Raw genomic sequence first — 16,282 nt, forward strand, 5'->3', positions numbered from 1 at the left:
GAAAAATTTTAAATTTTATTTGTGTTCAAATGGGGGCCTGTTAATTTTAATGAACCACTGAGGATGACTGCCTCCAGCTGTTGATCAGAACTGATTCTATCCCTCTATATTCTTTGCAACATGTGCACAGAAGTAGAAGACACATTTATTGTTGAGAAAGTGGTGCTTCAAATATGTGCATCAAAATTGTGATGTCTTTAGTGAGGAGGACCGTTTACCACCAATTTAAAGCAAGTGCAGTCCTTTCTGGACTCCATGGCAGGAAACTGGTGCTGATGCATGCACTTCACTTCTGTAACAGGCCTGTGACCATAGCCTGTGACAGCAACAGGTGCATCTTAGTTTTGGGTCTTTTTTAGTTTATCAAGAGCCCATTTTTGTGAGTGGTTCCTCTGCGAGTCAAATATGCTACTATGTTGATAAAGTTCAACTTCAACTCCTCCTCTCTGTCTTTTTAGTTTCAAAAACATTAAGGCAGACCTTCCTGGCTGACAGCCTAACATCCCATCAAATGCCAAGACATTTTTCATCCATAACTTGTCTTTGTTTCTTTAATAATTTGCAAAAGTAAAAACTATTCACACTTCTGATGTCAGACTGGCTTGTCATCACTTCCTTTTCGGTGGTTCGACACCAAGTTTTCTGGCAACATCGTCCTGAAAGAAAGTGGAAACATTTTAATGCACGTGACTGAAGTACAAGAAATGGTGCTTGCTTTCCCTGCCGCCAGCTGCTGCATGAATCTGCTCAATCTCCCAGCTATTGGGCAGATTTCTAAAAAGTACAGACACGAAATTCTTGGTTGTGTATTCTTTGTAAATATTTTTAAGACCTTAGTGCTCACTAATTATGTAGCATTTTTCTACAACCATTAAATAATGTATAAACTAATTTTTGCTCTCTGCAGTTTCAGTTGCTGAGCAATAGCTGTGACATCAAATGCCAGCACAGTAAAATGACGTTACTTTGACCTCCATTAATTCAGACATTTAGACACAAACTGTAAGTCCTGTCCCAGCCAACAGCCAAAGTAAGCCACTGTCATCAGACACTCACTAATATGGACAAAGGCGGCCATGCACTGGTTGATTAGGATGGGCAGCCATGTCAAGGTATGATCGGTGAAGCCAGCAACCACCCAACCAAACGAACCTCTATAAAAGAATTGTATGAAACAGGAATGCTCATGTCCATCAGAGATACACACTCTGGCAGGCGTGACGGCGGTCAAAGTCCTCCACCACCGAAATATAGCCGAACAACATAGTTTCAGTTTCGCTCCTCCCGCAATCACACTGCTACTATCGGCACGTGCATAAGACATTTGTGGAGCTTTGGACTTTGCTCTGTGTGCCGCTGGTGTTTTAGCTTCATTTAAGAATTGCATCTCGCCATTCTAACACCACCTATTTATCTCTTGCAGCATATTTATCTCTTGCATCTACCTGCTTTCTCGGCTCTCCACAAAACGCAGAGAGACTGTTTTTGTACCGCCACCCCTGCTACTGCGTTGCATTGCAAAAAAGGCTGCAGGGGCACATGCACTTTGCCGAAAGAATTCATAAAGCAAAACGTTAGAAGAAACCGCAATATTTGTAGTCGTAGCTCAGTTTTCACCTCATGCATAGACACCCATACTACAAGACTTCATTTGGTAAACATACTGTAATTAAAATGTTTTTTGGCAGTTTTTAAGAGATATTCAACACCAACATCTCAGCTGTTCACTTCAAGGCGAAACTAATGAAAATTTGTTGTATGAGTGTTGAAAAAAAAATAATAAAAACTGCAATATACTTGTTCATTTATTGCTTTAAGAGGCAGGGTCATAATGTACCAAGAAGCACCAATAAAAATGGAGTTTTCACGCCTTCAATGAAATGTAAGTGCTGACGTAATGATGCAAATATAAATGTACTGATGTAAATGTAAGTACTATGTGATAGTCATTCCCTCAGTTGTTGACTAAAGCTGAAGCAGCATAAGAGAAGACGTTCAATATTAAATTACGTAGCAGTTGCTGGTAAATGCCTCGTGGCTCCATGTATTCGAGCTTCAAATGAACAATTAAAAGGAAGAAAACATGGAACCAAAATTATGTGTCAATAGTACGCTGTCAGTGGACTATAACAGTCATTTAATTTATTTGTGCATTTATCTCTTTGGAATGATATGCAATATATTAATAATTATGCATCATCACAGTATTTGCCTACAACTGCTAAATAATTGAATTTCTTACATGCAGTTCTGGTCTGTTTCATTAACTGAATGATGGATGCTATGTGCAAGATGTGCTTATGTCACCTAATGGTTTGTGGTGTTATGTCCAAAAGAGCCTCAGGTTATGAGGCATCAGTCCCGGGTTTCCCGGGATCGGGATGAGGTCCCGGGTTTTGGCATCAAAATATATAGAAGGTGGAGGGCAGGCATCAGGATGCCTCTAGATGCTTTTAAGTCCTGGCTGTACCTGGCTATTGATCTGCCAACATGGTGCTCAGTCTCCACTGCGCGCTTCCGCTCAAACTTCTTTCTCTTTGTTTCGCTTGCAGATGAATGCGAATCTGCAACACGCTCCGTGCCCTGAGGTGAGACGTAGCTCGAAGCTATAGCAGCGTCACATCAATGGTCTCCGATGCCCACCATGATGAAGTCGGTGCAGACATCTCGCTTGTTAAGCTCGTCAACGATGACACTATATACTCTGCAAACACAGGCTTCCAACATCCGCAATTGGACACCAACAGTGCAGAACAAGGTGCATCCGTTGCGACGTGGCAGCACAGATTAGACTAGTACGATATAGCCTACACTCTGTCTAATTCGCTGATTCGTCGGTGCTGAGTGACCACAATACATCATTGATTGCGCTCGTCCGTCATCTGCTTGTTTCGCGCCGTGGTCCACTTGAGGGTTGTAACTGACGAGATATCACCACTGATCTGCTTGAGCGTCATCATAGCCATAGGTCCTTGTCAATGATGCACGATGTTCACAGGGTCCATTTCTGTTGGACAGAGACCAGCGCACTGCCCCTTCTTGTATCAGCTGTGACAACACTTGCACTCTTTCTAAGGGACGTTTTTAGGGGGGTTCACTTAGCTGTTCCGTGTTTTCTAGAAGAGTGACAGTCTCAATGCCCAAAGCACCGATGGTTTCATGCAGTTCGTGCTGTATGTCTAGCTTCAGGCTCACTTCGTAAAGCTTCTGCCTGCTCTCAGTCATCTCGGCTCCTGTCGTGCAGGGCGCGATATACTCAATGTGGAACAGCTGACGTAACACGGACGGGGCGCAGGATGGATGGATGGATGGAATATAGGAGCGTCCCCTTTGAATCGGGGTGGTAGCGGTAGCTATCATGCTCATTTTTCTCCCTATATCTTAATTATTGATTTAGAATGGTTAACTAAACCACCATTCTATTTATTAAATTTTGCTCCTACATTACTAACATTATTTCACTTCTCTGCTTTTAAGCCACCAATCTTCCAGCCGTTTTTTGCTAGTTTCCACCGCCAGTTTATTCACCCGGCCACTGTTATCTTTAAAGCCAAGAGCTTCAGGAACAGTGATTGCGCCTGCATCAACTTCCTGATGACTTCCGCAGGACTTGGGCGCTTAGGCGCCATCTGCTGGTTTGAGCCCTTTTCCCTGGCATGAAGGTCTTATTGTGACTTTGCTCCACTTCACTGTAAGCATGATAGGCTTTCACCTAGTTCATCAGCATAAAATAGTGAATTCAATGCAGGAAGTTCACAACTACATCTCGAAGTTTATCCGCACATCCTTTGACGTAAACATTGACACAACTCACACACACACACACTGGCACAACACAACACTCTGACAAAAAAACTCTTGGTTTCCACTGTGTTCTTTTTCTGTGCATTGGCCTTGCTTTCTGTGGAACTGTGGCCGGCACTTTTCCAGGCTGTTCGATGGTTCGTTGTTTTTCTTCATCTCCCTTGCGCACTGGATAAGTGCTTGCGGCATTGCCTGACCCCGTTCTTTCGTTTTTGCAATAACACTAGGTACAAACTTTTCGTTTGCCACCTCGGTCTCTTTCGCAAGCTCTACAGAAGTCGGCATGTCTGCTAGAGTCATTGTCGAGGCATCTTCCTCTCGCATGCACTCCCTAGAAGTTGCAGTCATGAGCTCTTCGAGAGACGCTAAGTATCTATGCTGTTTGCTGCCCTTCATGTCTTGTTTACAGCCACTCAATGTAACTTTCATCATCCTCTTTTGACGGTTTCTGCGGGCCACGATGGAGGTCATCCTTGCTACATCCTATAAGCTCCCCCTTGAAAGTATTGTACCTCCCCAATCCGATAAAGTCAATTCCATTGAATGATCACTCCATAGGTATGTCGCCAGGCGCTTTTTCACAGTTTTCTTTCTTTGGCGGCTCGAAAACAATCTTGCTTGTAAATTGCCCATAACTCTCTGTCTCCTTTGGATGCGTGTAATTAACTCGATGCTTTCATTACTCTGGGAGATCTCTGCCTGGATCGGCCCTTTATTGCAATGCGCTTTTACCAGAGGTGTGTTCCACAGTATGGCAGCCGCTCCTCGGTCATTGCCGGCATCGCTCTGGGCACATTGAAAGTTATTACTCTTTTTCATGACTTTGAGCAATGTCTCGGTGTGGTCAGATTCCTCCAATAATGCATTTTCGAGCTGACTCGTAAAAATGGAAGTCAGGCATTGATGTGACCGCGACGGAACTTTGGACTTGTTTTTTTTTTAAGCTCAGTGACAGAATCAACGGTTAAGCCGAAAGGAGATTCGGCGACAATCTCCGGTAAAAACTGCTGTCTTCATAGAACAATGACTGTCGGCAGCAGGAGCAGGCGCCTGAAGGGTCTCGATGTGGTGACAGAGAAGCATCATTGTCTGCACGGCAGTTTTCTCATCTTCTAGTGCAGCTAAGGCGTCTTCTGCACAAGCGTCACCTTTAAAAGCGTGCAGCTTCTCGTTCAGTACGCACAAGCTGTAGTTGCATGCTTCTAGTCTCGCTTGATTAAGCCTTAATGCAAGAATATTTACTGTGCTTGAATTCAAAAGTTCTCTTGCTTGAAGTAACAGCCGGGCCAGAAAAGCTAGTTGAATATCGTGTTTCCTTTCGATGCGGTCCATGGTGTCTCGATGCAGATCTCTTCTTTTTGTCCGGTGGGGTTCGATTGCGGAGCTTTTGGTATCTTTCTGGAGGCTTGTTGGCGTTCCTCTTGCTACATCCAGGAAGAATTGTTGGAGGAGCTCACATTACCTTCCCGGGTTTCGGCACCAAACAATATAGATAGTCAGAGGCGGCCTGGTGCCTGCCCTCCCTCTATAGGATGCTGTAACGGCCAGCCCTAGATTATGCTGACCACTTTGGATTCTTGAATGATTCTTGAACACATCAGGCAACCCACCACCTTCCGCACTTCCCCCAGATCCATTCTCGTCCCACGTTTCCGATTCACAAGTTCTGCACCAGCAAACACGCGCTCTTGTTCCTCCATGTTCGCACCCTCTCCCCCGTAGTCTTACTCACTAGGAGGAGGTATCAGTCCGCCAGGTTCGGGCAGGGGTGGCTCTGATCTGTACATCATCAGTGGTGTGAAAAAGATCTGCCAGTGACTGACAGGTGCCCTCATTGTGACACTGCATCCGAGACCTGTGATGTGCGTCACTTGTTGTGGACGTGCTCAGCAACGGCTTCGGTTTGAAAACGGCTAATCATGAAGGTGGGCCTGCAGTGGAATCGTGATTGTGATTACGACAAGTGGACAATGGAAAACCACTACACCGCCATCCTCTGCGACTACTTTGGTGAAACTGGACTTCACTCCATCTTTTAACTTCCTATCTCCTGAATTCCATTCCCCCTTTCTCAACTTACGCCTTGTGGCAAACTTCTCGAATAAATAAAAAAATACACGCATAGTGTTCTGCCTCCAAAAAACTTGATTGCCGCGACCAGGTTTGAACTTAGTCCCCTAACACAGTAGCTGAGCACTTTAGATGTTTAGCCACCTCTGTGCATCCAAAACCCTTGAAATGGTTTCTAAGGAATGGCCCTCATAATTCCCTATAGCACCTATGCAGACTGGCTGAAGTGCTGTAGTGAATTAACACTAGGTTTTAGTGATTATACAATCACTATTAGGCTCACTATGCCCACCGCACACCAAAGCCGTACCTTATATATTTTATTATAATAATTATATTAATAATATGCCATCTCTCACAGCACGAGTCGCTTTCAGACGTTAAATCCCACAAAAGCAAAAATTATATAATATGTGATATTAATCCTCACTGCTAACGCTCCAGCAGAACCTCTCCGTAGTAAAGTCACTTGGACCAGTGAAATTAAATCTTTGCTAATCTGTTGTTGGCAGTGACATGGCACTGTCTGGTAAATAAATGGCCACTTAAACCTGTCTCATAGAATTTAAAAATAAATACTACAAACACTGTCCTTTTTTCTCGTATCTCTGTATATTATTTTTAAATTACCAGATTTTAGGCTTGCACATTGTAAAGTATTGATTTAGCATTATTATGCAATGTTTCTATGAATCGAACATGAGTTTAATTTCATGTGAAAAACAAAACTTTGCATAAAAATGAAGCTGCTGTGTCTGCCATTTAAGAGTCAATAGTTAAGAAATGTGCGCGACACAGTCAAGCACAGCAAAACTGCACACGCCATGCCTCCACTCCTTGCCGCCACTGTTTCCTTTCCCTACTTTGCGCTCCACATTTACTATCTTACTTTCTAAACATACTATGACGACCTTCTTTCCACGTTCGTAGCCAGCTTTAATTTTTTTTTTCCTACGTGCCGCATGTTTTGCCTCATGGCTTCAAGGACCACTTAACGTCGGCTTCTCCTTAGAACTAGAGAGCACAGTGGTAAAGCCGTAAAAAAAATGCCATTTATTTGCTTTCTACCAAAGAAAAAAAAAATTGCCTTACAACCAAAGTTTGCGCTTTTGCCACAATGTCATTTCATAGCAAATACAGCACCATGATAAGATGCACTTTCCTATATAATATATTTACCATGAACAAAAAAAGTTGCTTATAGAAGAACTGGGACTTCCGTCTCACTTTACTACAGTAAAACCTCCTTGAAATGTTTTTTTAAAATGCCGGTATTAGAGAAAACATATGATTTGAAGGCCTGACTTTAACAAAATTACCTGCTAAATGGAATAGAATTGAGACTTTCACTGCAGAAGTGTAGATAAACATATACACATCAAGTATGAACAGCTACTTTCTTAGCTGTCTCAGAATTCAGTCTGTATTTGCGTTGTCCTCAGCAGGTAAGAGATTTAATAACAAATCGGGTTCGCAATAGGTAATGACGAGCTGGGATCACTTCTCCGGTTGCTTCCGCATGCTTCACAACCTTGCACCAGTGACATGTGAAAAAGCCATTGCAATTTTTTACAGTCACCACATCCTTGCTCATGCTGCGTCCCCCACACCCAGCCTGCTCGCATGCAGGCAAACAGTTGACATTATCAAATGGTTCGCCCCTATGCCCCCAAGGCATCGCAAAGAAGCCTCTGCGTTTCTCCTCATGAATCATGTTTCCAGAAAACGGATAATTGCAAATAGAGTGTTTATTGCATTATTCATGAACTGAGCTGGAACCTGAGAGCAAGACACTAGCTCACTTTATCCAACTTGAGAAAGCAGTCTTTTTTTATTTTTTTTCCCCCTTTTTTTTCTCTCACTATATACCACTGCAGTTCTTACTCATGTCATTTTTTTCTGCCTTTTTGCATATCCTCTTTGAGAATTAGGGGCATCAAACGATCTGCAACTCTTCATTCATTTATTCATACACTCGCTCCCTCACTCTCTTTTTTCTCTCTGTCCTCTTCCAAGTGCTCCTCTAGATCCCATCAAAGGTTGAAAAAATTAGCAACATCTCAGAAGTTTTCTAAACATGGGGCTCCACCCCAGCTCCCTATTGTCTGCCATGTCGTATCTGCAGTTTACAAGCTAAAATGCACATGTACACATTCAGTCCCTACATACTGGATTCCCAAGCAAATCAGTATACTCGTAACCTTGATATCAGTGCCATGACAACACTCAGTGCAACCAAAGAGAAGCACATGCGGAGTTTGCAGCATTCAGCTGATGGTGTCTGCCACATGAAGCACATACCGCAAACTGTATCTGGCTGCCATGATAGCAGATGCCACCTTCAGCATCACATTTTGCCATGTGTCGCCTCTCGGGGTCGCCTGGCACCTGGACTGGAACACTTGGGTCTGCCTGTGATAAAGAGGAGAGAGCAAGAGTTCAAACAGCACTTTCTGCATGATACAGGAATAAAGTTCTCCTTGACCAACAACTTAAGGTGGCAGAGGGGGGGGGGGGGTTCTAAAAAGTAATCGACTGTTATAGTTTGCAACTTCCGGATTAACCACTTCTCTTTTCTGTAGTTTGCAGAAAATATATAGTATCATGCTTTGGTATTCGTAACTTCAAAAATGCTTTTCTGATTAGTTTTTGTTGTCACATCAAGAGAAAAAGTGACTGACTTCAAAAGCGCATTGCCTGCATTTTCTTGTCTCATAAAAAGCGTTTTAAAATTCAGACATAAAAAACACAAAAGCAGGGTTAAAAATTAACATGCAGAAGACTAAGGTAATGCTGAACAGCCTGGGAAAGGAACAGCAGTTTAAAATAGGCATCAAAGAGTTGAAAGTGGTAGGCAAATATGTCTATTTAGGACAGGTAGTAACTGCAGATCCAGACCATGAAAGGGAAATAACAAGGTGAATAGGATTGGGATGGAACGCATTTGACAAGTATTCACAGATCATAATTAAACCTTACCATTATTGCTCACGAGGGAAGTATATAACAGTTGCACCTTACCTGTACTGACCTATGGGACTAAAATGTGGAGGCTAACAAAAAGGGTTCTACTTAAGCTGAGGATAACGCAGAGAGCTATAGAACCAAAGATGTTACGTGAAACATTAAACGATAGAAAGCATGCAGAATGGGTCAGAGAAATAAATCGAGTTATTGAGATTCTAATAGAAATTGAGAAGAAGAAATAGGCATGGGCTGGCCATGTAATGCCAAGAGAGCATAACCGATGGTCGCTTATGGTAACAAATTAGATGTCAAGGGAAGGAAAGCATAGCAGGAGGCACAGAAAGTTAGGTGGGCAGATGAGGTCAAAAATTTTACAGGGGTCAAGTGGCATGCAGCTAGCACTGGACCGGGTTAATTGGAGGAATATCGGAGAGTCTGTATAGTCTAGCTAAATATGATGGGTTCGACACCAGGTGCTCTGCCTTCGAAACGGGCCTGCAACCCTGCAGCAACACTTAAAAATTCAGCCAAGTAAGTTGAACCAATGGAATTGTCTTATGGAAGGCTTGAAGACGTCATGTTTCATTCATAAACCTTCGAACTGTAATATGACCAAAACTGCACTAAATTTGAAAAGTGGTGCATGCATAATGCAATAATTCTTTTCGAGCCCGGGACACAATGAGATGATAGCACCAGTCCCATATCTGAGACAGCAATATGGTTTGCTTTGCCATCGCGGCAGATGATGCGAATATCCAGCACCTTATCGAATGAGGCAAGTACCCCAAACAAACTTGGTATATGCCAATATCTCCAACCAAACATATTTTCTTTGCAAGGGTTGATGTCTAAAGGACTCAGTGCTTTAGCTGGGAAAAGCATTCTATGGGATTCATATAACTGTGTAACATCCAGTAGTTGTTTAGCCCCTGTGCACAAGAAGCATTGGGAAGACCCTGCACTTTTCCTCTCCATGACGTGCGTCTGAAGAAATGAGCCCCTCACATTGGTTTGTCGTCGCCCTTTGATGCTCTCTTTTACCCCCAGGGCCCCACAGAAAAGCTGCCAGAAAGGGGGAGCACTACTGGTGCTCTTCAGCCTATGTCCCGCTTCCCAAGATCTGATCCGCTCGTGTGCTAGCACATGTGAGGTCAATTGCTAAATGCATTATGTGACCATAATTTTTCAAGGCTTTGAACACAGTAGTTGGAAAATTGCGTTATTCTGGAATGTATTGACCAGTAAGTAGAGAGGTTTCATACAAATAAATAATTTGTTCACAGGAAAGGAAGGAAGCAGTATCTGTCACATATGTTCTGTGCACACCTGAACCACACCGTAAGGGAAGGAAGGAAGGTGGGAGTGAAAGTGGAAAGAGAAAGAGGAGACGTAGTGAAGAAAGAAGAACCCTAGGTGGTAAAAATTTCCAGAGCCCTTCACTGCAGCGCCTCTCACAGCCTAAGTTGCTTCGGAACATCAAAATCCATAAACCAAACTAAACTATAAAGGATAATGTATAGAATGTCCCGCTGAGAATGTAACCCAGTAGTAACAACAGCAAACAAACTCATCTTTACCACTGCTGACTATAAAGTGCAATAACCAGTACTGATTTGAATATCCAAATGCGATATAAAATATATTACTATAGACCCACTGCTCGGGCAGCATACCTCCTTTTCTCATGAAGTTAGGCGATGTACCAATCAATGGTTTCCATATCAGTCCTAATACCTCAAGCAATGCATGTCCTAGGGTTGCAGGCGACTTTTACACAGATTTGCAGTCAACACACTTTGTTCTGACAAGCTTTAGCTGCTTCTGGTTATTAAAATGAATGCAACTGAAACTTCATTGCTTAAAAACAAGAGCTCAAAAATCTTTCATTGTTTTCAACAAATATTATTTGAAAGCATTTTTTATAGATAAGGACTTTTTGTGCCACCATTTCTTTTTATTTTTCATTATTGTAATTGCAGTTTTACAGTCTTTTTTTTTCTTTTTGAAACTGCAGGCCACACCACTTACAGGCTCCTGAGACCGTGCCATGTTCATGAGGTCCTGCATTCTGTCTTCAAAGCCCGGAGCAAATGCAGCAGGGTTGATTGCAACAAAGCATTGGCCCTGCAAAGTAAAACAATTGTTTGGATCTTTTTCACAATGCAAAGCAGCTGTCCTACATATTTCAGATTGTCTGCAATGCAGGGAGACACACACTGTGATGCATTTCCACGTTGCTTGAATTCAGGCCTCCATATTCCAGAAGAAAAGTATTTTTACAGGTAACAATAAACAATCTTCTGCAGCAACACATGTCACATTTGGATCAACTAGATAATTAGGTGAGAGTCAAGACAGAAGAACTAAGCAGCGAGCTTCGTCACTATGCCACAATTTAATTCATCTGCCACATTGCTGATACACTTGCATAAAAGATGAGTGATTATATTTTAAAAGGGACGATGACGACATGTGATGTGCTTGCAGGTGGAAGGTGGAGAGCAACGAAGTGTGTGTGATTCGTGCTGGGCACCGCTGGCATGAAGTTGTTCGTCTGGTCAGCTACCCCTTTGTAAATATCTGTAAATACATCAGTGTATCTACATTGCAATATTTATCCGTTTCAAGAAACTTCTAAAGGCCCTTGTCATGAGGGTATCACATGGGGGGTAAAATTTGAAACACGAACATCATTTCTAACTCAACGTGCATACAAATTATTGTTCAATGTGCATACAAACTATTGCATGCAACACATGGCAGCCCAAGAAGCAAGATCCTCTTCATGATATCCCATGTTTCAAATTAGACCTTATTAATTACTATGTCGAATGCTTCAAAAGCTTTTCGTCACATCGTATGCATAATCCCAGCAAGCTAGCCTCATATTTCACCAATGTAAACACTTTGTACTCGCCCAAATAGATAAAAAAAAACAAAATATCCAAAAGGTTTTAGTTCGTTCTAACTACTTTCAGTTAATTTCAGCTGATCACAGCTGGTACTGAACTGGCATTAACTTGTTCCAGGTGCCTACCAGCTAGAATTCAGTGGACCCCAGTCAGGATCAAGTAGAATCAATGGGTTCTAGCAGACTTTTAAATTGGAGCCAGCGCATACCAGCTAGTAAACTAACTGACCTCTGCCTTTACTGCTGTTGAGGCCGGTTGTGTGATTGATTAATTTGAGCATGAGCACTGAAAGCTGTGACAAAAATGATAAATTATTAGTTGGAGGTTATGACTGCTATAGTTGGCAGACGCAATCAGATATGTATTTACCGCTGCTGAAAGCGGAGACGAGAGATTCTCAGGCGAGCATTGAAGATATCATCATGAAACTCTTCCAGCAAAAAGGCTCAAAAAACACTTATAGAAACTTGAAGACTTTTCTTCATTTGTTCAAGAGTGGAATGAAAACAGCAGACATGTTAAACGAATTCACGCGCCATTTAAACGTTGAATTGTTGTGAAATACTTTAACTTATATGTGCTTCTTTGTGCAAGCAGATATTGCTTCTGTAAAAAAGAAAAATATAGGAGGGCGCTTAAGCTTCGTTTTGTAGACGCATCTACGGCGGCAGTGTCTTCTCAGTGACACGAGCTGCATACGCTATCTAGTGAAATTTAAATTTATTTTGTGAATTGAAAGCAGCAAAGGTATGTGATACTACATGCAGAAGTTCTTCCTTCTGTTTTAAAAGTGGAAGTTATGTGTGAAACGTAAATATACTGGCTGTGTAAATATGGACAATCTGTATAAAGATATATATTACTTATTATTTGAGCTTGTTAAAACTCATTTCGTGCCAATTCAGTAACGATGTCATTTTCTCGAGGCGCCACCAGTTCGAAAAGATTTACCTTCCGGTATTACGACAGCTTTTAGAGTAATAAACGTCATTTGCTCAATTATGTCAGCACATAAAACAATATTGCAGTTTTTGTAGAAATACTGTCTGAGGCGAGCTTCAATTTGTCTTGCTGGATGAATCCACAAAACTGCTAGATGATTGGTAGCGTAATAATGGTAAGAATTTCCGAGCAGCTTATGAACAAGACCCATATCTATTTACTCTATGCTCACATGCAGCCTGCACTCTCGATTTAGCCAAGAAAATAAACACTGTAGAAAGCTATTTTTCACGAATGCCAATTCTAATTTTTGAGGGAGGATGTTGTGTGTCCGGTCATCTCCTAGAATAGTCCAGACTAGATATGCCAGCCCGTCCACATGCTCACCAGGAAAGTGTATGCTCAGGAGTGTTCATAAACAGTCTGCAGATTCTTCCGAGTAAATATGGCCTCTATTCTCGCAAGAAAATAGTAGAATGCGTCAAGTCTCTAACATGACAATAGGGGGCAGGGTGGGGGGAGTAAGGAGGGGGATGGGGGAGGAGAAAAGACGAGTTATGGGGGCCCTCTTAATTTTTTTTGAACCGGGCCATCGTCACTGTTAATCCGGCCCTGCAAAGGTCCTTCGCTCCCATGCCAGTGTTGCGAAAAGTGCATAATTCCCTGCTGCCCATGCCATGAAGGAGCTCAATAAATATGACATTCCTTTCCGCTTACATGGTAACATTACTGAGGTTAGGAGGCCAAATGAGCCATATACTGTACTGAAGGGCAGGTATTTATATGTTATCAAGGTTTACTGGACAGACAAGAAATAGGAGTAGGGTTCCTTGTCAATAAGGGTATAGCTGATAACATAGATGAATTCTATAGCATTATAAGAAGGTAGCAGGCATCATAATTAATCTTATGTTAAATTCCAATGGCAGACTCGGGTCAAGTTTTTCTGCTCCGTTTGGGGATGTTGTATTCCAATGGCAGATTGGGATCAGGTGTCGATCTGGGATCACCTGGATCCCGCCAAAATTGGTGGATTTGGCCGGAAGAGCGTATGCCACGTCTCATGTTCCGCTTCTGCTCCCTGCTACCGGCACATTCTCGTTTCCTCGTCGCTGCACGGTTGTTTGAGCAGCTGCGGATGGCATGAAAGCTGCGCCTGCTGGCCAACCTCGAAGGAGTCGACTTTCGCTGCGGAATCCTTGCGGTGAACAATTTTGTGCGACGGGCTACATTGAAATCGAGCAAGGAGCGGGCGCCACCAGCAAGCACCGGTATCAGGTCTACTGCAGTGTGCAGCGGTCGCAACGACGCTGTATAAGATGAGAAGTGGCTACCGGTAGCAAGAGAAGCTGCTACAGCATAAGATGGGATAACTTATCTGTCGTAAGCTTTTTTTTTTTTTTATGTTAACTTTACAAAGCTCGTCACGTGAGCTGTATACATGATTCTGAATGTTGTTCCTGCACACTTCAGCGGAAGCAAGATGAGGAGCCCTGCAGCCAGCTATTACACATTGACATTCGAAGCATAATTTTTTCACATTCGGATCTCATAAATGGTTCCGCGTCCCAACAGAAGCAAGAACAATATTTCTAAGCATTCTTTACGTTATTTGTATTATAACGTGTGAGATACTGAATTAATGCAGGCAGGAAAAACTTCCGTTTCTTTCGCTTGAAATGACATCGCGCTGCGCTAGGTGTCGGCAGCATTTTCAAACGGCACCTTTGCCGCTTCAAAGACATATGTTAGCTTCGATCCAAGATTTGATTATGCTTTATCAGAAGCATACAGATTAATGTCATTATATATGCTTGTTTTGCCAGCATTTGCAAAAATGTGCTCCCAACAGAGCGAAGGCTACGGCGGCCATTGCAGAGGGCGGAGCCACGAGGACCAGCGTGCGCGCTGATTGGTTTATGTCCACCATGGAACATGCTCCCACAGGAGCGCGGGAGCAAATATGAAGAAGGGATCTACGCCGGAGCAATGCGCTCCATTTGTGATGATTCAACATTAATAAATGGTACACACTGAAAGGAGACGAAAGATTTGATCAAGAAACGCCAGAGTATGAAAGCTTCCAATCCAACAGACCAGATCGAATTGGCCGAGATATCAAAGCTAATCAATAAGCGCAAGGTGGCCGATATAAGGAAGTATAACATGGAGAAAATTGAGCATGCTGTAAAGAACGGGGGAAGCCTTAAAGCGGTAAAGAAGAAATTGGGCATAGGGAAGAACCAGATGTATGCAATAAGGGACAAGGCGGGCAACGTCATCACTAATATGGAAAAGATAGTCAAAGTAGCCGAGGAGTTCTATACAGATCTCTACAGTAGCCAAAGCAGTCAGGACCGTAATGAGATTGGCGGTAGGGAAAAACAGTCAGACGTTCCACCAGTGACGAAGGACGAGGTCAAGAAAGCACTAGAAACTATGAAGAGGGGGAAATCAGCTGGAGAGGATCAGATAACTACAGATTTGCTGAAGGACGGGGGGGATATCGTGCTAGAAAAACTGGCGACCCTGTATACGCAGTGCCTGGTGTCATCGACGGTACCGGAACCATGGAAGAATGCAAACATTATCCTCATTCACAAGAAAGGGGACTCTAAGGACCTTAAAAATTACAGACCAATCAGCTTACTGTCTGTTACGTATAAGGTATTTACTAAGGTAATCTCTAATAGAATCAGGACAACCTTAGACTGCAATCAAGCAAAGGATCAAGCAGGGTTTCGGAAACGGTACTCTACTATCGATCATATCCATACCATCAATCAGGTGATAGAAAAATGCTCGGAATATAACCAGCCCTTATACATAGCATTCATTGATTACGAAAAAGCATTTGACTCAGTTGAAAACTCGGCGGTGATGCAGGCATTGCGAAATCAGGGGGTAGACGAGCCGTACGTGAAAGTGCTGGAAGATATATATAGTGGCTGCACAGCTACCATAGTTCTGCATAAAGAAAGTAACAAAATTCCCATAAAGAAAGGTGTTAGGCAAGGAGACACAATCTCCCCAGTACTATTCACAGCTTGTTTAGAGGAAGTATTCAGAGACTTGGAATGGGAGCAGTTAGGGATAAGGGTGGACGGAGAATACCTCAGTAATCTGCGATTTGCTGATGACATTGCCTTGCTAAGCAACTCGGGGGATGAACTGCAAATAATGATTGATGACCTAGACAGGAAAAGTAGAAAGGAGGCTTGAAAATCAATATGCAGAAGACTAAGGTAATGTTCAACAGCCTCGGGAAGGAACAGCAGTTTACATTAGGTAGCGATATACTGGAAGTAGTAGGCGAATATGTCTACTTAGGACAGGTAGTAACCGCAGATCCGGACCACGAAAAGGAAATAACAAGAAGAATACGATTGGGATGGACCGCATTTGGCAAGCACTCGCAGATTATGACTAGCAGCTTACCAGTATCGCTCAAGAGGAAAGTATACAACAGTTGCATCTTGCCTGTACTCACCTATGGGGCTGAAACGTGGAGGCTAAGCAAGAGAGTTCTACTTAAGTTGAGGACAACCCAGAGGGCTATGGAACGAAAAATGGTAGGGGTAACA

The 16,282-nt window shown here is 42.8% G+C and overlaps 1 protein-coding gene across 3 annotated transcripts in view; it reads right to left on the reverse strand.

Moving 5' to 3' along the window:
* Positions 1–6: 6 nt before the first annotated feature.
* Positions 7–16,282, reverse strand: part of LOC146180805 (uncharacterized) — an 80,532-nt gene continuing 64,256 nt past the window's right edge. The window contains exons 9-12 of one of the 3 annotated variants that reach the window (XR_014700120.1): positions 10,873–10,968; positions 8,176–8,286; positions 5,537–5,735; positions 7–656 (exon numbers count right to left, since the gene is read on the reverse strand). Coding sequence is in view for 2 of the 3 variants with exons in the window: in XM_084576149.1 (XP_084432275.1) it covers positions 609–656; positions 8,176–8,282; positions 10,869–10,968 (255 nt within the window). In the remaining variant the exon portion in view is untranslated. Of the gene's footprint in view, positions 657–5,536; positions 5,736–8,175; positions 8,287–10,868; positions 10,969–16,282 lie in introns of all 3 variants that reach the window. The other 2 variants (XM_084576149.1, XM_084576148.1) reach the window with 2 other exon arrangements.

This window comes from Amblyomma maculatum, chromosome 8, assembly GCF_055883805.1.
Source record: "Amblyomma maculatum isolate TAMU_Amacu chromosome 8, ASM5588380v1, whole genome shotgun sequence".
Lineage (NCBI taxonomy): Eukaryota > Metazoa > Arthropoda > Arachnida > Ixodida > Ixodidae > Amblyomma > Amblyomma maculatum.